This window comes from Raphanus sativus, chromosome 5 (assembly GCF_000801105.2).
Source record: "Raphanus sativus cultivar WK10039 chromosome 5, ASM80110v3, whole genome shotgun sequence".
Lineage (NCBI taxonomy): Eukaryota > Viridiplantae > Streptophyta > Magnoliopsida > Brassicales > Brassicaceae > Raphanus > Raphanus sativus.
Window position 1 is genome coordinate 35,618,922 of NC_079515.1, and position 22,446 is coordinate 35,641,367.

Here is a 22,446-nt window from a genome sequence, read left to right on the forward strand (position 1 = left end):
ACATTTACTAAAAACACAAAGCAGGACAAAAGCTTTCGTACTTTTTGAATGGAAGCATCGTAAATATAAATAAATAATTGTTCTAACTGTTATGCTTATTTTATTTTATTTTGTCATGTGTTCTAATTAATTAAGTCAAAATAATCTACAAATAACACGCATTATTGATCTTTCACGGAATCGATTCTTGTATCTAGTCTCATTATAATCACGATTGCACGTAATACAGAAAAATGGTGACTTTTTACATTTTGCCTTTCTTTTCTTTTTTGACGAAAACATTTTGCCTTTCCAGTAACGAACATGTGAACTTGTATATAGTCCGTTTCGTTTTTTGATGACATACACCCATATTTTGAGCTGCGGTAGGCGTCATCGGTGCTTGCAAAAAAAAGTAGATACGATGGCTGATACATACAGAACGCATTAATGTGATACGCGCACACATACATTTCTTATTATTAAGTGTTTGATAAGATAGCAAATTACATAAAGCTACAAGTTCCGTGGTTAGAGAAATCTAACTAGGGAAGTACCTTGTTGAAGAAATTGCTTCCATTTCGACTTGAACCGTCAACTTATCATTCACGAGATAACCGCTCTCTGGATCCCTGAGATCAGCTAGAGAGATAAACTCACGGTATCCCCAACCTAATCCCGGACCAGTGAACCAATTATCGACTGCGAAAAAAAAAGTTGACAAGAAACCAGTCATTAGTCACAAGGGATGTGTCCATATATATAGTATAAAGTACTGATTTATATCATCTGCTTACGTGACTTTTCGATGGTTCTCCCCTTGGGCGAGGCACCTTTGTTAAGGACTCTAAGCCTGGCTCGAACATAAATCTTCTCATAGGGTCTGATTTTCTCGTTCGCATTAAGGAGAAGAAACATCGACAAGGCTCTTCCTTCTCCCGTTTGGCCACTTGGATTCACTTGTATATTCCTAATCATCATACGGAATATTTGTTACGCTACCACTAATATTATATTCTAACTAAAGCAAAAGAGCTTTAATCTTGAACTAATGTTGGACTTACCAACTTCTTCCTCCGATGGAGAACACGTCAGAGAAGTAAACATCCCCGAGCAGCGTGGAGAACTTCTGAATAGTCCAGGTGTACCTCGGGTTAGGAAAATTCCTAGCGACAGTGAAAAGTTCTGATCTTTGAAAGGGAGTATGAATAGTCACATCAACACCAAACTCGCAGTGATCTCCATCGAAGAGGTATCCGTTGCTCGGGTTTGTGAAAGTAGCATGAGGTAGGACCCGAGGGAATCCCCACATCGTTTTGAAAATATTGTATCGCCATATATTTGTATCTGGGGTCAGTGCGGTTTATAACGTAGATAGATAGATGTCACTAGTATATACACACTGCATGTTTTTTGATAGAATGGAAAATTAGAAAGAACCTTTGATGGTGAAGTACTTCCTCTCGGTCTTTTTGAATACGTAAAACCTGAGATCTGCGAAAACCTCTTCATGTGCAGCAACGAAAGTCGAGTTGTCTATGGCTACATAAAGCGAAATGAACCCTGAAGCACTATCCTGTATGTTCCCCTTGGGATACACAATAAGTGACCTGTATAACAAGATCCATCAAAAGTTTTTTAAAATATTTTATCCGTTTCAAAATTATGTACATTTAGTTTTCACACATATTAAAAATATATTAGTTTTAATCATAAATATATTAATTTTGTAAATAGCTATTTCCAGTAACTTATACTAATCAAAATTTAATAAAAATAATTTATTTATTTGATGTATACGGTTTACCATTATTACTTTATTAAAATATATATATTGAAAATATGTAAGAACATATTTTTTGCAACAAATTGAGTATTTAAGATTCGATCTTCGAAACAGTGTAAGTTTAGAGTGGGAAGACAAATGGTGCTATCACCCATAATATATCTTCGTATCTTAATAATTAAGGATTTCAAAATTTTAAAATATATGTTCTTTTATACAAAACTTAAAATATAACATAAATATTTTTTTTTAAACAATTAATAGTTTTCTCATCATAATTTTTATAAACTATTATCTATTATTTTTAAAAGATATTCACTAAAATATTAAACAAATATTTAATTTAAAGGTATAACTAAATTTTGCTCCACACTTTTGAACAGTGCAGGATATTTTACATCAAAAAACGTATTAAACACTTTGTTAAGGATGCTAATATATGCACCTTATTTAAATACATTACATTTTTGACCAGTCCATTTAAATTTCAAACCTGTTTAATTTTAAGATATTAATACTTTTATTCATTTAGACATCGATAATTATATTGATCTATTTAGAGTAGTTTAGATTTATTTAAATTATGTTGAGTATAGTTACAAAATTATTTTTAAAATGTATTTGCAATGTACATTTCTTAAAATTTTTGTTTTGCCAAAATATGCAGACTGAAGATTCTCAATAAAACATAATTAGTATATTTTATAGCCAACATATGTTGAACGTCTCATATTCTTACAAAATATAATGGATTTCATGAAATAAACCGAATTTTTTTATAATAGTAAAAGTATTAATTGTAATATGTTCTACTATATTGGGTGATTGGTTCGACTTTAATTACAACCATATAATTTACCAATCATACTTTATCTAATTTTTAAAGCTAAAACAAAAACTTAAAAAATAGATTGTATGAGCCTTATTTTTTAAAGCAAAAAAAATAGTACTGTGAGAATATCTTTTTTTCTTTGTTTAATTTCTACATCTACATTAGATACAACTACATCAAAACATTTTACAGACTAAATTATACAGTAAAATTTCTACAACTACAGTTTAACCAATCGCCTCCATTATCAAGTAATATATATAATATTAATAATATGACATATCTTTGAAAACATATTGAAAATGCTTTTTCTAAAAATGTTTAGTTATCTTTATTAAGTTGGAAAATGTTTGTAATATTTTTTTATTATAACTTGTATTTTAATGATTATTATTAAACAGTTAATGAAAACAATGATATGTATAAGAGACACTAAATACCAACATACCAATTGTATCCACCAACCGAAAAAGGACGAGATTCGTATCTCTCTGTGTTTGTTGACTGAAGGAGAGTGTTGAAAGACTCCATTTTGAGAGAGTAAGACATTGGAGGACGACTTCTCATACCCGTCACTTGGTTTGAAGGTGAGACTTTATAATCACGTGAGGAGATCTCTAGGTCACCTTTATCCAAGTAATGCGCTTCTCCCAGGATTGAGTCTGCCTTTGCTACATTCTCCTCTGTTTCGAGACAAAAACATAGCATTTGAGTAAAAGGAAATACATGGGTTTCTTGAATATGGTTTCGAATCTCAGAGCAGAAGATATTGCATGCATACGTTGTCGAGGTGTGTTTCGGTCATCAGTGGATTGTCGTATGAGGGATTGTGCAGAGGCCGATCCGATCAAGAGACAAAATAAGAGATAAACAACATAAATGGTGTTTGTATAGTGACTCTTCATCTTTTGAAATTATATATATGAATGAAAGTGTCGAGTACAAAGACTGGTGTGAGACTTATATAGTACATAGGAGGGATATATAGGTGCCTCTGTCAATGCTATAATTTATGAAATTATTTCTTCAGACTATTGTTTCTTATTTAAATAACGTTTTTTGCACGAATCCGAGTATAATAAAATCATATTTTTAAAGCAGAAAATTGCATGTACTTTTGTGTCTATACACACGCGCATGCATGAAAAAGAGAGAGCATATGATAGTTTACTGTTTTCTACTAAAAATGCTCTTTCTACAAAAAATGATATTTCGGTTGTATCTAGTAACTCAATAAAAAGTTATGCCAGCATGCTCAGAATTAAAACACACGTAAAATACATTTTCTGATCCATGCATACGCGTGTATATCATTGAGAAAATGTGCATGCAATGTGTATATATATCATTGAGAAAATGTGCATGCAATCGCATTGCACAGGATTAAAATGGACTTTTAAGCGTAATTTTCTCTATGTTCTAATCGCTATAAAGAATTATAATAACGAAACTATTGACTAATGATTTAAGTGTCTTTCTTCCCATCCGCAGTGGACGTTGTAGTTGGATTAGTTCATGTTCTTGTTTTTATAATCGCCGGCTTGGATTATATATAGACTGGGTTAGACTAGACCGGTGGATTTTCTTTCTCCGGTTTCGATTAGTTTCTGTAAAGCATTCCGTATATGGTTTAAAAATTTCTCAAGGTGTTTATTATATATTGAGACGAAGTTTGAGACTTGCGTAGCGATGACACCTTGGATCGTTTTCTGTTGCGAAGAAGGTTTCAGCTCAGTGATGTGAGTGAAGGGCAACAGTTTGATAGAGAAGAGCTCTTCTCAAAGTGAAATCTAACGGATACACTCTTTTACGAGCCATCTACTCGTACAAGGCACTCGTTTGAATCTGCCATGAAATGGTTGGGAGGGGAAGTCTTTAACTACTGAGAACGGTAGAGAATTTTCATATGCTGCTAAAGGGGCAGTGAGTTAACAAAATCTCCCCGTACCTTGACTCTCTGTACTTTTATTTGAGTTAGATCACTCCAGCTTTTAATTAATAAAGGCGAGCAAGTTTGAATTTTTTTGTTTGTTTAAAGCGTGCTCTTGTTTAGGGGTAATTTAGTTTATAAGAACAACGACTCAGAGTTTTCTGCATTGATGCATTTCCTCGAAAGCATTTAATTTTCACACGGAGAGGAGATGATGATGAGTTGATAACGATAAGCACGTCTCGTTTTCGTGTAGGGGGTCGTCTCGAAGGAAGGAGAATACCTCACTTAATAATTCCGGGAATATTATTAATTCAAAAAATAAATTAAAATAGTGAAGGGTGTTTTAGTCATTACTTATTTGGTCTGAAGGAGATTAATAACAAAGACAGAAGTTTTGTATACGCGCGGATTATGGTCAGAGTCAGGACAGAGAGCAAGTGCTTACTCTCTTTTGCTTTAATGTCTTCGCATTTCGCAGACATATCTCTTGTGAACTCTTTTAAAGTCTTTCAAGTTTTGTCTTTAAATTAAAAAATTTAAATTGTTTTTTTTTTTGAAAAAAAAAAAATTTAAATTGTTATAATTCGATAAACGAATAAAAGTCTAAGGGGGGCTTATTGAACTTGGGATTTTATAAAATTTTAGGATTTTGTCAAATCCTCCCTTATTGGACAAAGTATTTATAAAAATCCTATTAAATCACCCCTTATTGGATATATCATTTATAGAAATCCTAGTAAATCACCCCTTATTGGAAAAAAATGGATTTCATAAATGAGATTCATCAAAAGGTATTTTGGATATTAAAAACTATCATTTACTCTTCAAAATCAGTAGAATCAAATACCATCTACAGAGATGGAATTTCTTTTTAAAACAATTGTTTCATTTTTACGACAGAAAAAATAAATGAGATGGGAAGAGAGTCAATTCTCCGTGGCTTAACCACCGATGGTGTTAGCTTCTATGGATCTTCCACTTCCTCTAACGCTAACGTTCTTCTTCATAGTCCCGACCTTTCTTGCTTGACCTTCTCATTAATCACTGCAGATCAAGTTCCTAATCATCTACCAGGTGATATTGGTGACTCTGAACCTAGCCGCAAGCGGTTTTTCCTGTCCAAGCCGGTTCATCCTATACATCATCATCCTTCTGATAATGCTAGAGAAACAACATCTGACTCTGCGGATGCCTGCAGCTGGAGCAGCAGGACAACAAGCAGCATTGACTCCGTTGATGTTCTAGAGCCAGTTCTCGAGTGGGACAATAACTCTTCCAGATCACAACGATCTGACCTGTCAGGCTGTCACCTTCTCAACCCTCCTTTCAGAAATCCAGTTTGCAGCCAATCAGAAGAATCTGAGTGTAGTAGAGGAATAATCGATTATATGTATGGTTTAGACCTGTCTAGCAATGGACTAAGTGGTGTTATACCATCTGAGAATAGTTAGGCCACATTGTACTCCCATACACAACATTGTGTTTTTGATTGTGGTTGGCGTTGGCGTCGAGCATGAATCATCCTTGTGGATGCTTTCATCAGCTCTGGGAAATATGTGTATAAGTCTAAAAATGATTTCATTAGTAAACTATTGTGTCCCTGAATGAAATGTGCTGAGACTCTGAGAATTCAACAGACCTCGAAGATCCTCTCTATTTGGTTACTGAAACAAACCAAAAGTTCCCAAAGTCAAAGCCACAACAACAACTAATGTTACCGTCGACATTTTCTTAAAGATCTGTTCACTTATTTAGAAAAATATCTTTCTAGAAAAATATATTTCCACTTGTCCATTTTATTTTCTTGATTATATGTTAGCTTTGATATTGATAATCATTGAAATATATAGATATGATATTTTTTCTTTGATAAGGATTGTTTGAGTTTATCTTTTCATTAGTTAGTTACAAATATTTTCACAAATATTTTCACATATATATAGATGTGTATCAAAGCCAAGAATCATACCTGAACAATAGAAGTGGAGACGTGCAGCAGCTTCTTTGGAAAAAGAAAGGTTAGAGTTTTTATCTTTATTATTGTTTATGTTTCTTTTTCTACATTAACATGAGTGGTTTTGTGAAAAGTTTTACTTGTTGAATTATACAGTTGCGTTGTTCTTCTAGGTTTTCTATAATGTTTTATGTTTCTTTTAACAATTTGGGTAGCTATCTCCTGCACTAAAATGGGAGATCAAGAAGGAAAAATTAAAAATCAATATATTTCTTGGCCGCCCGAAGAAACCAAAACATTGTTGCGCTTGTTGGTTGATGGAGTTAATAAGAATTGGACTGATGCCAGCGGTAAATTCAATAAACTTACCGTGGAACAAAGAATACTACCAGAGTTGAACAGAATCTGTGGATCTACAAAAACTTTTTCCCAATACAAAAACAAAACAAAGATTCTGAAGAAAAGACACAAGAGTTTTGTAGATCTTCTTCGTTTTAGTTCAGGATTTGGTTGGGACAAGGACACGAAGAGATTTACTGCTCCAGATGAAGTATGGAATGATTACTTGCAGGTAGATAATTTGTTAAAAGTTATGTTGCATGATTTGCTTATGTAAATATTTTTGTTTTGTATGATAATAACATTTTTTATTCGTAACAGGGGCACAAGAAAGATAAATATTTACGCACAGACACGTTTGAAGATTTTGAAGACCTGGAGAAGATCTATGGAAAAAATATTGCAAAGGGAAATAATACAGTGGGGTTAGGTGATACCACAGATGCTCGTACTTCTATGGCAGAAGATAATCAATGGGAATATCAAGAGGCATATATTCCTCAAAGGATGGATGATGATGAGAATGATGATGCTGCTGGTGGTGATGACGATGATGGTGTAGAACGGGCTCCATCTTTGAGACGTTCGATTGCGGTCGAAAAAATCCCGATAAGAAAGAGAGCTAGAACTGACGTATATAACGTGGAGAAGATTTCAGATGAAATAAGTGCTGTCACTGGAACTACCAATCAGATTGTCCGTATGATTCAACAAAGATGGCAAAAGGAAGCCGAAGAGAAAGAAGCTGAGGAAAACGTTAATAACGTATGGGATGAAATTAAAGAAATTCCTGATTTAGAAGAAAATGAACGTTTTGATGCAATGAATTTAGTTCACAAGCTTGGTATGAAATCTGGATTCATGAGTATGACTAGGGAGGAACGTTTTAGATGGATTAAACGTTCTGTTCCTAAGCCATGAAATTTGTGGTGGAAGAATTAAAAGTGCTTTCGGTAGTTTTATCAGTTTAGTTTTCTTAATAGTTTTTATGCTTTTCCATGAGGGTTTTTAGTTTATTTCTTGTTTGGTACTTCCTCTTGTAGTTGCTTTCGAATAATAAAATACAGTTTCTTATGGACTTTTTATTTTCTTGTAGGTTATAATTTCTTTGATCACTTTCTACGTCCAGAGACGTTCCACACCACAATTGGTAACGTTCTTTTTCTACATAACACAATTACTAATCAAACACAGCCCGATTTACTATGCAACCATAGTGAGCCACTGATAGAAATCAAAACTTGAGACTTCTGTAGTTTTTATACAAAGTAGGTGTGTATATATTAGCTCGTTCAAATTTTATTTTCAGCACTTCACATCTCAGAGTTCTTATACAAGTTTTAAAACAATCAGTCATGGTGATATTATCTAAAAGAAATGCTATTCTGTTTCAATTTTCAGATTCTTCTGTCATGGATCAAGCAGTTAACGAGAATGAAGAACTACAGTTAAGAAAATGTAGAAAAAGGAAAAAGAGATCTCAATCAGACGTGGATATACTTCAGTTGATGTCAACTATCAATGTGAGAGTTTGCTTTCTAGCACATTGTCTAGTTTCACAAATTCAACGTCCCATTAAGAAGCCAACCACAAGACTTGGAAATGAATATATACAAAATGTTTTAACTGAAGATCCAGAACATTTTCGAGGTTTATATCGTATGTATCCAGATGTTTTTTTGGATTTGTGCATTCTTATCCGAGAAAAAACATCTTTAAGAGATACAAGATGGATTTCCGTTGAAGAAATGCTTGCCACATTTTTGCTCATTGTTGGCCAGAGCACGAGATATATTCTTCCTCGAGATGTGTTCAAGAGATCAAGTTTCGCAATAAGTCAGAGCTTTAATAAAATCTTAAGGGCGATAAACAGCATTGGTCCAAGTTTGATGTCTAAACCAGGGAATGGTGTGCCTTCAAATATAAGAGAAAGCACAAGATTTTATCCATACTTTAAGGTATGTAAAACTTGTAACTTTTTGTTTATTTTTATCGGTTAGTAATTGTATTTATATTTTTAGGATTGTATTGGAGCTATTGATGGAACACATATTCCTGCTATGGTAGTAGGAAATGAAGCTGCTAGTTATCGAAACAGAAAAGGAATCTTATCTCAGAATGTTTTAGCTGCATGCAATTTCGATTTGCAATTCATATATGTCCTTACTGGTTGGGAAGGTTCAGCTCATGATGCAAAAGTTTTAAGTGATGCTTTAACGAGAAGTAACAATAAATTTGAAGTCCCCGAAGGTACATACCTTATTCCATACGAAAAGATGTTATGTATGCTTAAGATACATTATTTTATTTACAGTCTTGTATCTTTCTAATTATACTGTACTTTATAATATTTCAGGAAAATTTTATCTGGCTGACTGTGGATATGCCAACCGGAAAAATTTCCTAACTCCATTTCGAAGTACACGATATCATCTCAAGGAATTTACGGGAGGAGATAGTGATCCCAGAAATAAAGAAGAAATGTTCAACCACCGCCATGCTTGTTTAAGAAACGTCATCGAAAGGATCTTTGGTATTTTCAAATCAAGATTTCTGATATTTAAATCTGCACCTTCTTTTCCATATAAGACACAAGCAGAATTAGTACTTGCATGTGCTGCATTGCATAACTATCTCCGCCAGAATTGCCGTTCAGATGAATTTCCTCCGGAAGAGATTTCTGATGAACAAAGTGCTACCCAACCAAATACTAGTGGTTCTCAATTTCCTGGCACACAAGAACAACAAAGAGAACTTGCTAATGAATGGAGAGAAACAATTGCTTCAAATATGTGGAATGCTGCTATTATTAGTGGATCTCAACGGTGATATGCGCATAAAGTAAGGTATAAATCTTTCTTTATATAAATATTTATGGTTGACAATGACATTGATAAATTACAATGGTTACTTGGTTGATATGTGTGAGATGATTTATTGCATTATTGGCAGGATTTATTAGGAAGACACTCACAATGAAGCTAAGTTCGAAGCGAAATAGTTTGTAAAATTTTATTTTGGATTTTTAGAAAAATAAGAAATGAACTTTTGTTTGAATTCTTCATTTTATTAAAAGAACGTTTCAAATTTTTCATCATATTTACTAATGTCTCATTACATGCATTTGTTTCTTTATATCATATAGTAGTATTATTGGTAAGTCTCTATTATATATGTATGTAATATAAATCTAACAAACAGACGTTTTATTTGTAGTTTAGCCATTAAAATTATTATTAAAATATTTAAAAAAAATCTTACCAAATCCTACCAAATTCTACCAAAACCCCCTTTTAAATCTCTATCAAAACCCTTGAATTTAACAAAACTCTCTAATTCCACTAAATTTTAAAATCCTCAAAATCTTCTTAAACTCCAACTCCAATAAGCCCCCCTAAAAGTTAAAGGAAAATAGAATCGGAGTTTGGAAAATAATACGCCATAAATTAAAAAAAAAGCTGGTCCAACCAGAAAATAATTATAAAAATCAAATTATTTGAGTAATTCTGAAATAAATAAAATAAAATAAATAAAATAAAAATAATTAAATGGCTTTATGCTGAAGAGTTCCTCCATCTTCCTTCCTCGTCTATCCATCAACTTCAGACACATACAGATCTCTTCTCAACCACATTACTTCTGGTTGTTCCACCTTTCTTCCACGATGAGGAAAGGGAGAGGCTCCTCCGTCGTCCCACCCGCCCTTCCCGGATCCGTGAGGTACAGAGGCGTTAGGAAGAGACCTTGGGGCCGTTTCGCCGCCGAGATCCGCGATCCCTTGAAAAAATCCAGAGTCTGGCTCGGCACTTTCGACTCCGCCGAGGAAGCCGCACGCGCCTACGACGCTGCCGCTCGTAACCTCCGTGGTCCCAAGGCCAAGACCAACTTCCATATCGACTCTTCTCCTCTCAATCATCGGAATCAGAACCGGATCGATCCGTTTATGGACCACCGGTTACACGGCGTAGAGGAGGAGGAGGAGGAGGTGATAATCAGTCGGCCCGCGAGTAGCATCATGAGCAGCACCGTTAAATCGTGTGGCGGATCGAGATCCGTGGCGAAGAGGTATCCGCGGATTCCCCCGGTGGCTACGGAGGATTGCCGCAGCGGCTGCGATTCGTCGTCGTCGGTGGTTGATGACGACGGAGACGACATAGCGTCGTCGTCTTCGCGGAGGAAACAGCCGTTTGAGTTTGATCTTAATTTTCCGCCGTTGGATGGAGTTGACTTATTCGCAGGCGCATACGATCTCCACTGCACCGATCTTCGTCTTTGACACGGTGGTTTCATAATGACAATGAAGATGATGACGATATATAAACGAGTGAGATAGATAGATAGATAGATAGAGATTGTGTTAAGATCTGTTACTGTAAGAGCCAGATCTGTGTTTCAGATTCAGTTGTCTGTTTCTTATAAGGATCAAACCGCTTTGTTACATGTAACGTTTCTATAGCTGATTATATTCTAAATGATTCAAATCTAAGATTTTTAGATTTTATAGAGTATCCCTCTGATGTGTTTATAGTTTGGAGTTTGAAGCTGCGTTTATGATTCAAGTTTTCGAATTTCACATTCTTAATTGGTTTCAAAACCGGTCTTGAGATTTACCAGACCATAAATATTTTAAAAATGAATTTTACTAATAAATTTTATATTTTGATGTGTAATAGGTTTTACTTTTATATTTTGGAGGGCGAAGATGATGTTTTATACGGGCATTATCCTGTTATTGTTCTAAAAAGTTTGAATCTGTTGTTTTCTGTATAAATCTTCAGAATCTGATAAATCTTAAAATGGTGGTGTAAACAATTAACTAGTATGAATCTTGAAAACCGTCTTCCTATACTTGCTGCACAAGTATTACAGTGTGTTTTGCTTTTGTTATATGAATTAGCACATACACGTGTGTATAGTTGTGTTCTGTAATTTCTCAACTCTTTGGTATGCAGAGATCGCTTAAGATACTCTCCTACTTGGCCACGCCTTGCTTCTTAGTGATGAGCGCATACAAGATATGGTGGTACGCATTCCATTCCTCGGTAACGTTATCTTGAGTGAGGAAGAGGAGGAATTGGCTGGATTAGTAGAAATGCGGAGGGAAAGGTTATCTGGTTAGGAGCGAGAGCATTACCAATTCTGGGATCAGCTGTAGAAGCAAAGCTGAAGCAATCAGGTGGGCTGTCAGCTCAATGGCAGCTTTTCAATACCGAAAGGTAATTGTTGAATCTGATTCGCAGGTATTGGTGAAAATGATCAATGGAGAAGAGGAAATTTGGCCTGTTTTGAGGCCGATCATTCAGCACACTCATCAAATCCTGCTGACAGTACCAGAGTATGTGGTGGTTTATTAATAAAGGGGAGCAAACAAGGCAGCGGATAGAGTAGCTATAGAGACTATTTCATTTTCGAATTATGTCCCGAGGTTGTATTCTATTGTACCATTTTGGTTAAACTTTGTTGTGGAGATGGATAAACCCTTGTATGAACAAATTCTTGGCTAATATAAGTTGAGACAAAAAAAAAGCAAACTACCACATAAAAATGAAGATCAGAGGCCTACGCACTGGAAGAGGAAAATCAAATTAATATTTTGTTTATTTGTTAACAATATCGAATTAATCTAATGGTAATTAGTCACTGATTGATAACACACGTGGTGCCGTAGGTACGGTGAGTTGCATAATCTACGGCATAAATTTTACGATCACATGTCAATGTCTTACAGCCTGTTTGTTCACTATCATCTTGTATGCTCTGCAACCCTTCATATTTTTTCTAATACTTTTTCATAGCCACGTATTTAAAAAAAAATTATAATCCATTAGACATTGAATTAATTGAAAACTAAGAAATGTGGACACTTGTTTTAAGATGGTTACATCTGTTTTGTTAGAAATAATAACAAATAACAAGTTAATTGTCTATAAATAAGACGTAATTCGTTGTCAGTAATAATCTACTAAAACCGGTTAAAAATCATCTCCTACCATCTTTTTTTTTCATTTCCTACACTAATGTTTTCACTTTTATATAATAATTAAAAAGCTCGATCGAAGACTTTTTTTTTTTTTTTTTTTCGATCGATCGAAGACTTGCTTCCTACTTTCGAGGGAAAAGTATCACCAATATCCCGTGATTTTCAAATTAAGATTTTACCATGAACACAGATCTTACATTTCTTTTTATTTTATGAAAACACATAGTAGATTTTATTAGTTCGGTAGTTTGATTAAAAATATGATGCTTCTACAGTAAAATGTATGAATTTGGAGTCGCAGAAAATGTAATTTACTATTAATTATACAGATCGTTAAAAATATATAATTTTAAAAATTACCAGACATGAATATTCATAATAGTTTAATATAGCGTAAATATAATTATTTAACGTGAATCCTTATAAAAAGAGAACTATTAACTACAAACTTGTTAATATAGTAATTTTCATAATTTGTTAACAGAAACGTGTAAATAGTTTTTATAATTTAAAATAAAATAATAAATGGTTGCGATATCATAAAAAAAACACGTATCTTCATTTATCAACGCAGTGTTAACTCAATGGTTATATGGAAATTCGGTTCTTTGGGTTCGATCTGCTCGGGCGAGAATTAAGCAACCGGCTCTTGTCCATAGTCTCCGGAATGAGTTGGGTTTTTACGACCGGGATGATCGGGATCATTAAAAAAAACGCATCTACATTTTTTTGGTTTTATTGGAAAGAAGTAAATATCGTTAACCATTTTACAACATAATACCCGTGTAATTGATTACCAAAAAAAAAAAGAAACACGCAGCTCCAAAACAACACAAGGTTATACAAAAATACAGATACATCATCTTCAAAGGTAACAATGATAGTAATTGGTTTATTACAACTGTTTAGTTGTATCTGTATATGGTTGGTTGTCAAAGGCCGCGTTAACATCAACTCATAAATAACCTTAACAATTTTTAGCTACATATCCCTATTCTCTGCCTTGTTCTTCCCAACCGCGTCATCATCAATATCCAAAACAATAAAAAAAACAGAGAACCTCTATCCCCTATCCTCCATGGCGGACATCGACATCGGAACCGCAGCAGGAGGAGGAGGAGGAAGGCGAGAGCCGTTGATAAACCGCGAAAACAAGTTCACGCGTTGCGTCTCTCACGCGCAAGACGAGCTCCAGAGTTTCCGGAAATATCTTAGATGGATGTGCGTTGATCAGTCCAGCCCTTGGACGGCGGTTCTGTCTTGGTCCATGTTTGTCGTTTTCACGATCGTGGTCCCTGCCACGTCTCACTTCGTGATCGCTTGCGCTGACTGCGACAGCCATCACTCGAGGCCGTATGATTCTGTGGTTCAGCTTTCTCTAAGCAGCTTTGCTTCCCTTTCTTTCCTCTGTCTCTCGAGATTCGTAAGCAAGTTTGGTCTCCGACGGTTCCTCTTCTTCGATAAGCTTTGGCACGAGAGTGAGACTGTTCGCCAAGGCTACACCAATCAGCTCAACGTGAGTTTTTATTTTTCATTCTTTTGCTCATTTCTGATTCAAGTTTTTGAATTTTGCATTTCTTGATTGGTTTCAAGTCAGGTCCTTAGATCTAGGGGCCATAAACATTTTAAAATGATTTTTACAAATAGATTTCTTTACACAATCTGGAAGCTGTAAAACCTATTCCCTTTATAATATCTTTTTAATATTTTGGAAACTAAGACGAATGTTTCATCTGCCTATACTCTGAACCGGCCTTGTCACTGCCTCCTCTATTGTGTCCAATGTGAATTTGGTTTATTCCTATATGGGTCTGAAAAGTTGGTTTTCGGTATAAATCTTTAGAATCTGATAAATTTTAAAATAATGGTGGTCTAAACAATTAACTAGTATGAATCTTGAAAACCCTCTTTGTTTACTTGCTTCACAAGCATTATAGTGTGTTTTGCTTTTGTTTATATGAATTAGCACATAGACATGTGTTCTGAGATCTCTCAACTCTTTGTTATGCAGAGATCACTAAAGATACTCTCCTACTTCGTCTCGCCTTGTTTCTTAGCGATGAGCGCATACAAGATATGGTGGTACGCTTCAGGAGCATCTCAGATTCCATTCCTCGGCAACGTTATCTTGAGCGATACAGTCGCTTGTCTCATGGATATTTTCTCGTGGCTGTACCGTACCACCGTGATCTTTCTTGTTTGTGTCCTCTTCCGTCTCATCTGCCATCTCCAGATCCTCAGGCTCCAAGACTTTGCTCAGGTCTTTCAGATGGATTCGGATGTTGGTACCATCTTGTCTGAACATCTCCGCATCAGACGTCACCTGAGAATCATCAGCCACCGGTTCCGGACCTTCATTTTGTTGTCATTGATTCTTGTCACTGGGAGTCAGTTTTACTCTCTGCTTATTACCACTAAGGCTCATGCTGAATTGAATATCTACAAAACTGGGGAACTCGCAGTAAGTTTTTTGTTTTTACTTTCGGATCTTGATGTCTTCTTTTAACCTTTTGCTTACTCTCTCTTACTTTTGTGATAAAATCTCAGCTATGTTCAATGACGCTGGTCACTGCGCTGCTCATCCTACTAAGAAGTGCCTCGAAGATCACACACAAGGCTCAGGCGGTGACTTGCCTTGCAGCCAAATGGCATGTCTGCGCGACAATAGAATCCTTTGAGACAGTGGAAGGAGGGAGTCCAAGGTTAGTTGATAGAGAAAGCGGACAAGGGTTGTCTTCGAAAGATGTTGATTCTGGAGATACAGACGACAGTGAGGATTATGGAGATGACGATGATGATTTTGATAACAATGATCTCATCCCTGCTTATGCTTATAGCACTATATCATTCCAAAAACGACAAGCTCTAGGTAACATACACATATACGCACGAAATCTCATTTCTTTGTCACATCTCTAGTTAATATCTAATACTCATTGTTGTATTTTGCAGTGAACTACTTTGAGAACAATAAGGCAGGAATCACGGTGTTTGGGTTTACACTTGATAGAAGTACTCTTCATACAATATTCGGTATTGAAATGTCGCTTGTTCTCTGGCTTTTGGGTAAGACCATTGGCATCTCTTGAATCATTCTTTTTGATCAGAGTTTTGGCTCCTTTGTTGGGTGATATTGCTACGTACACACATAAGAGGCTCTCTGTAAAAAATATAATATTTACTGATTTTCACTTTTGTTATTGTAAATCATCTTATTTTGTAACAAGTTTTCACATTTTTAACTAGAGATCATACATAAATTAGATTGGTTTTTACAAAGTCCATGCATTTGTATCTATGTTTTTGTGATTTTATAAGTATTAAACTTAACTGTGTGAATCAGTTAATATGAGATCATGTTTTAGTCAATTTTGTAAGCAGAGTTTAGCGTGAGAGTCTGAGTGAAGACAAGAGACAACGTGGCAGAGGAAAACAAAAACACAGACAAAAACAAAAAGGGCAAATGATCCCCCCATTGATCCACCATGCCCACATGATCCCTGATGTCGGTTGAATCCAGTCCCAGTCGACCGAACCGTAGACTGGACTTAGATTCGAAAGCCCAACTTATTCAGTTTTATAGTACATCAAAAGAAACGTAATCATATTTGCAAAGTGCAACTGCAACTAATAAAATACACAACAACAACGTCGACAAGAGTTGATAGGAGAAGACAAATAAAGAAAAGCCCAATATTTCGAAAGGCCCATACTTTCATAACAGAACCTAACAAGAAAAGCTCGTAGATATATATGTGGAGGAGGGTTAAATTTGTAATTTTGGCAAGTATATGCAAATGGAAGGAGAACAGGTTGCGCGGCTTTTCTGACAATATTCTCTGTACTCTTTAACCCAATGCTCCCCTCACTTATTAAGTTTCTGCTCCTTCCCCTTTCTCAGACCAAACCAAAATACAGTATTTTAATTTTTAAATTTTTGAAATTATTACTTCCTTATTTTACCAACAAAAGAAAAAGACTTTTTAGGAAAGTAAAAGACAATTTGGACCAATGAGAAAGAAGAGTCAAAATACAAGAAGGTGAGGGGTTTTCAAGTTTCTTTTTGACCTGAAATAGAAAATTTTGAGGAATAAAGAATTTAAAAAGAAGGAAATATTTTGTTTCTTTAAAATTTGAAATCAAAATGTTAATTGTAAAAATCTTAACGGAGATCTGTTTAGAAGTCTCTCACATTTATACCGTGCTCGCTCTCTCACTCTCTCTCTCTTGCAAGGTGGGGCTGTCTACATTTCTCTCCCACACTTTCTCAGTGTAGTTTCAGTGCACTGTTCATTTCGTTTAGCAGATAATACTTGAGTGTTATCAGCTAGAGAGATCTGAAGGTTTCATGCTACTGCATTTGCTGATCTTGTGGACCTTTTGGGGTAGTTCAAGTGGTTCATCTTCTGTCTGCTGTCTCTGCTTCTCTAGGGTTATTAGATTCATGCATTTTGTGGGTTTGTTGATTCTCTGAGTCCTAAGAAAGGGGTTTAAAGCCAGTTTGTTTGCTTAAGAGAAACACTATTACCATCTCTTCTTTTTGTGTTCATGCAAAGTAGATCTAAAGATTTAAATCAAAGACACTCTCACTCCTCCAAGTGTTAAAGAGTTCCATGGATTTCTTGAAAGTGAGGAAATTTCGGAAGTCGAGGAAGACAAACCTAGAAAAAGAGCAAGAACAAGCAAGGAGTGAGAACAATGCATCTGTTGTGACAGCTTCAGGAAAAGCAGATGAGGTAGAAGACGAGGAAGAAGACGATGATTTCATCACCAATGAGGTTAAGAGAAGGATTAAGGAGCTAAGGAGAAACAGTTTCATGGTCTTGATACCTGAAGAAGACGAAGAAGGAGAGCAAGAAGAGGAGGAAGAAGAGTCTTATCTAGGTGAAGACGAAGGAGAAGACAAATGTTCAAGTGTCTGGAGAGACGTGGTCGCTGAAGGACTTCAATGGTGGGGTGGTTTCGATGCTGTCTACGAAAAGTATTGCGAGCGTATGCTCTTCTTCGATCGCTTAACCTCTCACCAGCTCAAAGAGATTGTTGCTCCGAGTCCTTCAACTCCGTCGCCAAGATCTGCATCCAAGAAGCTCTCATCGCTGCCTTTTCGATGTCTTTCTCTGAAGAAAATGGACGTTCCTGATGAGGAGGAGGAGGAAGAAGGTATAGAGCATTTGCAGCAGACGGAGTCTGACCCTTGTAAAGATCTCGAGACAGCTTACGTCGCTCAGCTCTGCCTCACTTGGGAGGCGCTTCACTGTCAGTACACTCAGCTGAGCCACTTGATCTCATGCCAACCCGAAGCCCTGACTTGCTACAACCACACTGCGCAACAGTTTCAGCAGTTCATGGTTTTGTTGCAGAGGTATATAGAGAACGAACCGTTTGAGCATGGGTCAAGAGCTGAGCTTTATGCTCGTGGTAGAAACGCAATGCCTAAGCTTCTTCAAGCTCCCAAGATTCAAGGTGAGTTTCCTTAAAACCTCCTCTCACATTGTGTGAAGTAGTAGTAAGTTAAAATCATTTTTTCAAAATATCTCAGGGTCAGATAAGGAGAACGATACAGACTACATGGTCCTAGCTGATGATCTCATCAGAATCATCGAGAGCTCCATCCTTACTTTCAACGTTTTCTTGAAAATGGATAAGAAGAAGAAACCAAATGGGATCATTCACATGTTTGGGAACAACAACCATATCAGTTCTACAACACCTTTGCAACTTGTTCAGTCATCTATTGAAAAGGTATGTCTTTTAGGAGCAATTTATACACACTTCTTTGGTGTCTCATAAGATTTTAATCTCTTGTAAAAAAAAAAACCACTTGCAGAAGAGGGTGAAAGCGAAGGAGCTTTCAAAGAAAACAAAAGGGCTAAGAAAGAAAGCTTGGCCACAAACATGGGAAGGTGTTCAGCTCTTGTTTGCAGCCATTGACATCAAACTAGCAACAAGGGTACTGAGAATGGGGAGAATCAGTAAAGAGCAGCTTCTATGGTGTGATGAGAAGATGCAGAAACTCAGCTTCTCTGGGGGGAAGCTTCAAAGACACCCATCTCCACATCTTTTCCCTTGTTGATAAATAATAATAAATGATGATGAAACACACAATGATTTTATATCAACTGCTCCTTTTTTTTTGTGTAGACATATCAGTGAAGTGAGATTGTGATTGTGTGTTCCATTTGCCTCATTGACTTTCCATTAAGGTTTTAAAATCCAAGGAGAGTTTTCAGGCTTGAAATCATTACATATAAGTATTAGTTTAGTCTATAACTTAGATAGATCCTGTGACTTCTAAACTTTTCTAATGTGTTTTTTTTCTAGTTGAACCAACGACACTTGTTGCTTTTGGGAGATAGATTCACTGTTTAAGGGACCGTTTTTCATTGTTGCGGTTAGGATGTAAGCACATATGAAAGAATCCAATGTTGTCTTGATGATGGTGATGATGGACAAGTCTTATTCTTCTTCTATCACTTTCATTGTGTCATTATAGGACCATTTTTCTTTTCTTTATTTTCCATCATAGTTCATATTTAACCAAATCCTAAGAACTAGTATAATTGAGCATTATAGTTTGCAAATCTGAAAAAACAAAAAAAAAAAAATCTTACAAATGTCTAACATTGAAGCAGGAAAAAAAAACAGAGAGAAATAAACTAAAGGTTTGTCATTTGTGTGTGCTCTAATGGTACAACTTTTTGATGTTTCATTGTTGCAGAGAGTGAAGTCTCAGAAGAAGGAACATAAGGTTAGACATAAGGTTACACAGAAAAATAAAATATATATCTGAAAATGATTTATGTACATATGTGCTTGTAACTATGAATATAAGTGTGATTGTGTGTATTATGTGAAGATAATTTGTGGTTAAAATTTGATTTGCTCTTTTCATTAGAATATGAAGAACATAGAGAAATGTTTGGCATTTAACAAAAAAAAAGTCAGCTTCTTACTAATGAGAATCAAAACTTTGAAAAATGTGCTAACAGAGCTTCAAGAAACAATGGTAATCTAAAAATATCAAAATTTGGTCACTATAGTAGTGGTCTGGTGGTGTTGGAGGCGAGTAAAATATCTTTCCAAGCTTCATAGAAGACCCAAGTGATACCTGAAGACGGCATAACTTTCAAACAGCTCGCTCCCCATCCTCTGTACAGTCCCATCACTCCTCTTTCCTTCACCACTTCTGCTATTGCCGCAGCCATGTTCGGTGGACATTCCCCTTTCAGAGCTCCCACCATCAACCGCTTCCGCGCCACTTCCAACGGGAAGCTAATGGTGCTTGCCGTTAGACCCGCCAGAGCTCCGAGAACAAGCATCTCTGGACGGTTTAAAGCCTTCTTGTTCTTGGACTTGCAGTAAGTGGTCTTCATTGTGTCGTACATGAAGTAATAACACGTGCTGTAAGGAAGCATCCCGACAAGTGTCGGTCCTAAACCCGCGTAGAAGCCACGGATCCCATCGTCTCTCAAGATCCTCGGTACCGCGAGGCTTAGGCTCGGATAGATCTCAGGGCTCACGGTCAATCTATCCTTGATGACTTCTAGAGGGTGGCAAACGAGTGTGCTGGCGATACCAGCAGCTGCACCAGCCACAGCAACGGGGGAGATCCAAGATATGGAAGGAGGACTGAAACTAAAACCGCAAACTTCAATCTTTGCCTTGTCAATCTTCTTCAGCTTCTCTTGCCCTGAGGTCATGGCACGCTTTACACATTCGAACGTGCTCAGCTCGATGGCTTGCGTCGGAACGATACGTATCATGTTGATCTCGTTGCCAGCCCAAAGACCTACCCATCCTTGCTTCTGTATTATTTCAAGAAAGCTACCTGGAATGGTCTTTGATCCAACGCCAACAATCATCCTCGTCCTGAAATGTTATTTCACACAGAACAATGCAGTTCAGAGAAAAACATCGAAGGAGATTGATTTCATTCATTTAGGAGATGACAAGTGTTGGATGGAGTAATATAGACCTTATTGTCTCAAGGGGAGCAAGAACAGCTTTGGTCATAGCTCCAGCTAAAGCCCCACTAAGAAACTCACGAGCTTCCCTGGACTTGAAGAAATCCTGAACCAAGAAACATAGAGACATATCATACATGTCACACAATGATTTCAGACAGAACACAACATATATTGTCAGAACTCACAGGAAGCAAAACAGAGGAAAAATGTTAACTCACTTTAAAAGAACAGTAAAAACACAACATAGAGATATCATTTAGCATATCACACAATGGTTTGCTTCAGACAGAAACACAACACATATTGACAAAACTAAGAACAAAAACAGAGAGACTAGAACAGAGGAAAACGAAAACTCACTTTAACAGGAATCGTCAAGTCAGGAAACTGAGGCTGGAGACGGAGAGGAGACTCTGATGGAGATGAAGAAATAGATTCTTTTGTCATTACCACGAACCCTTCTTTTGGAACAACCATTGTCATCTCCACTGATCTCTCTCTCTCTTATATCTGTCTCCGTCTGAAAGATTTTAGACAGAACATGAGATTCAGAGAGGGCTTAAAATGGGAGGATAAACATAATTAATTAAATAAAATAATAAAACTTTTCAGATTATGAAGAGTTTTATTTTCAGATAGAGAGGAATAAAATACTGTATATGGGAAGATCTTAAAGTTAAGGGTTTATGTTGTTTGCACTTGCACCTCCCCACTTGTCGAATCAAAACGCTCGTTTCTGTCCCTCTATTTTTTCTCCAGAATATATCCTTTTTTTTGTTCTGTTTTCGAAGCGGTAACCGGTACTTTACTGGTTGATGGTTCGATCCGGTTTAATGGTTTAATCAGCCGGTCCGGTCCAGGGTTTTAGAACACGGTTTGTGATTTAGTGTGTGTTCTTACTTCTTAGTTCTTGCATGTTTTGAGAATTGAGAGTGTGATTACAAGCTCATTTCTTATTTGTTATGTATTTCAAAGATTCTCTCTTCTTCGAAATGGCTTCTAACGATATTCAATGTTTCATTTCTTTTAAAGATCTGTATCTGCCTTTTATGCCCTTTGTTTTTTGTTGGGCAAGAAGTTTATGGGAGAAGACTATTATTGACCACCAACTCAAGTACAATTGTCCGTACCGTACAGCTGGTACCAGTGCCGGTTCTGAAATTTTCGTGGTCCAATACGAAATTAAAAAATGAGGCCCTTAATTAATACATCTATCTTATTAAAACAGAAACATTCTGTTGGACCTAACATTTATTTTGTAAGTTTTTAAATTAAATACTCCTTTATACTTTATAGTTAAACCTACATTAAATCACTAATGTTCTTTTCTTTATACTACTATCCATGTTTCCAAACAATATACTTATTTCTTTATACTACTATCAATGTTTCCAAACAATATATTTTATATACTACTATCAATGTTTCCAAACAATACAATAATTAATCTTAGTTATTTTATATCTATCATTTTCTCTTTAAAATTTTGTAGAAACGTCATAATTTCATAAATTACAAAATAATGAACTTTAAAATTTGGATTATAAGATTACAAATTATGAAAATATTACAATTTCAATCAAATTAAATTACATATCGGTCATCCATCAGTTCAATCGGTTAGTCTCGAGTTTTAGTGATTTTTTAATATGAATATTTAAAAATAAATTAAATTG

The 22,446-nt window shown here is 35.8% G+C and overlaps 7 protein-coding genes across 7 annotated transcripts; 5 read left to right on the forward strand and 2 right to left on the reverse strand.

The window, feature by feature from the left end:
- Positions 1-520: 520 nt before the first annotated feature.
- LOC108858864 (uncharacterized) lies at positions 521-3,509 on the reverse strand. The gene is made up of 6 exons (XM_057011143.1): positions 3,379-3,509; positions 3,046-3,280; positions 1,420-1,589; positions 1,044-1,326; positions 777-949; positions 521-681 (listed from the first exon to the last, which is right to left on the reverse strand). The coding sequence occupies exons 1-6, from the start codon at positions 3,500-3,502 to the stop codon at positions 521-523; spliced, it is 1,146 nt and encodes a 381-aa protein (XP_056867123.1). The 5' UTR covers positions 3,503-3,509.
- A 2,877-nt stretch (positions 3,510-6,386) lies between these two features.
- Positions 6,387-7,744, forward strand: LOC130494992 (uncharacterized protein At2g29880-like). The gene is made up of 3 exons (XM_056985880.1): positions 6,387-6,548; positions 6,700-7,055; positions 7,145-7,744. Exons 2-3 carry the CDS (start codon positions 6,717-6,719, stop codon positions 7,742-7,744), a joined length of 939 nt encoding a protein of 312 aa, XP_056841860.1. The 5' UTR covers positions 6,387-6,548; positions 6,700-6,716.
- Positions 7,745-8,116: 372 nt separating this feature from the next.
- LOC130512371 (uncharacterized) lies at positions 8,117-9,920 on the forward strand. The gene is made up of 2 exons (XM_057010286.1): positions 8,117-8,781; positions 8,845-9,920. Exons 1-2 carry the CDS (start codon positions 8,179-8,181, stop codon positions 9,151-9,153), a joined length of 912 nt encoding a protein of 303 aa, XP_056866266.1. The 5' UTR covers positions 8,117-8,178; the 3' UTR covers positions 9,154-9,920.
- A 465-nt stretch (positions 9,921-10,385) lies between these two features.
- Positions 10,386-11,309, forward strand: LOC130512372 (ethylene-responsive transcription factor 7-like). The gene has a single exon (XM_057010287.1). The coding sequence runs from the start codon at positions 10,488-10,490 to the stop codon at positions 11,097-11,099; it is 612 nt and encodes a 203-aa protein (XP_056866267.1). The 5' UTR covers positions 10,386-10,487; the 3' UTR covers positions 11,100-11,309.
- Positions 11,310-13,774: 2,465 nt separating this feature from the next.
- On the forward strand, positions 13,775-16,066 carry LOC108859538 (uncharacterized). The gene is made up of 4 exons (XM_018633443.2): positions 13,775-14,319; positions 14,815-15,264; positions 15,351-15,672; positions 15,756-16,066. The coding sequence occupies exons 1-4, from the start codon at positions 13,882-13,884 to the stop codon at positions 15,890-15,892; spliced, it is 1,347 nt and encodes a 448-aa protein (XP_018488945.1). The 5' UTR covers positions 13,775-13,881; the 3' UTR covers positions 15,893-16,066.
- A 923-nt stretch (positions 16,067-16,989) lies between these two features.
- On the forward strand, positions 16,990-18,990 carry LOC108859745 (uncharacterized). Its single transcript, XM_018633653.2, has 3 exons — positions 16,990-18,266; positions 18,343-18,545; positions 18,631-18,990. Exons 1-3 carry the CDS (start codon positions 17,417-17,419, stop codon positions 18,874-18,876), a joined length of 1,299 nt encoding a protein of 432 aa, XP_018489155.2. The 5' UTR covers positions 16,990-17,416; the 3' UTR covers positions 18,877-18,990.
- Positions 18,991-19,654: 664 nt separating this feature from the next.
- Positions 19,655-21,493, reverse strand: LOC108860216 (probable mitochondrial adenine nucleotide transporter BTL1). Its single transcript, XM_018634119.2, has 4 exons — positions 21,425-21,493; positions 21,131-21,290; positions 20,779-20,873; positions 19,655-20,672 (listed from the first exon to the last, which is right to left on the reverse strand). Exons 2-4 carry the CDS (start codon positions 21,251-21,253, stop codon positions 19,838-19,840), a joined length of 1,053 nt encoding a protein of 350 aa, XP_018489621.1. The 5' UTR covers positions 21,254-21,290; positions 21,425-21,493; the 3' UTR covers positions 19,655-19,837.
- Between the last annotated feature and the right edge of the window lie 953 nt (positions 21,494-22,446).

Coding starts and splice junctions, on each gene's coding strand:
- LOC130512372 (XM_057010287.1), top strand. CDS start 10,488: ATGAGGAAAGGGAGAGGCTCCTCCGTCGTCCCACCCGCCCTTCCCGGA.
- LOC108860216 (XM_018634119.2), bottom strand. CDS start 21,253: ATGACAATGGTTGTTCCAAAAGAAGGGTTCGTGGTAATGACAAAAGAA. Junction 20,874..21,130: donor ACTTGACGATTCCTGTTAAA/GTGAGTTTTCGT, acceptor TTCTTGGTTCAG/GATTTCTTCAAGTCCAGGGA. Junction 20,673..20,778: donor GCTCCCCTTGAGACAATAAG/GTCTATATTACT, acceptor ATAACATTTCAG/GACGAGGATGATTGTTGGCG.
- LOC108859538 (XM_018633443.2), top strand. CDS start 13,882: ATGGCGGACATCGACATCGGAACCGCAGCAGGAGGAGGAGGAGGAAGG. Junction 15,265..15,350: donor ACAAAACTGGGGAACTCGCA/GTAAGTTTTTTG, acceptor ATAAAATCTCAG/CTATGTTCAATGACGCTGGT. Junction 15,673..15,755: donor CCAAAAACGACAAGCTCTAG/GTAACATACACA, acceptor TGTATTTTGCAG/TGAACTACTTTGAGAACAAT.
- LOC108859745 (XM_018633653.2), top strand. CDS start 17,417: ATGGATTTCTTGAAAGTGAGGAAATTTCGGAAGTCGAGGAAGACAAAC. Junction 18,267..18,342: donor TCAAGCTCCCAAGATTCAAG/GTGAGTTTCCTT, acceptor AAAATATCTCAG/GGTCAGATAAGGAGAACGAT. Junction 18,546..18,630: donor TTCAGTCATCTATTGAAAAG/GTATGTCTTTTA, acceptor AACCACTTGCAG/AAGAGGGTGAAAGCGAAGGA.
- LOC130494992 (XM_056985880.1), top strand. CDS start 6,717: ATGGGAGATCAAGAAGGAAAAATTAAAAATCAATATATTTCTTGGCCG. Junction 7,056..7,144: donor TATGGAATGATTACTTGCAG/GTAGATAATTTG, acceptor TATTCGTAACAG/GGGCACAAGAAAGATAAATA.
- LOC108858864 (XM_057011143.1), bottom strand. CDS start 3,502: ATGAAGAGTCACTATACAAACACCATTTATGTTGTTTATCTCTTATTT. Junction 3,281..3,378: donor CCGAAACACACCTCGACAAC/GTATGCATGCAA, acceptor GTCTCGAAACAG/AGGAGAATGTAGCAAAGGCA. Junction 950..1,043: donor TCCATCGGAGGAAGAAGTTG/GTAAGTCCAACA, acceptor TATGATGATTAG/GAATATACAAGTGAATCCAA.
- LOC130512371 (XM_057010286.1), top strand. CDS start 8,179: ATGGTGATATTATCTAAAAGAAATGCTATTCTGTTTCAATTTTCAGAT. Junction 8,782..8,844: donor GATTTTATCCATACTTTAAG/GTATGTAAAACT, acceptor TTATATTTTTAG/GATTGTATTGGAGCTATTGA.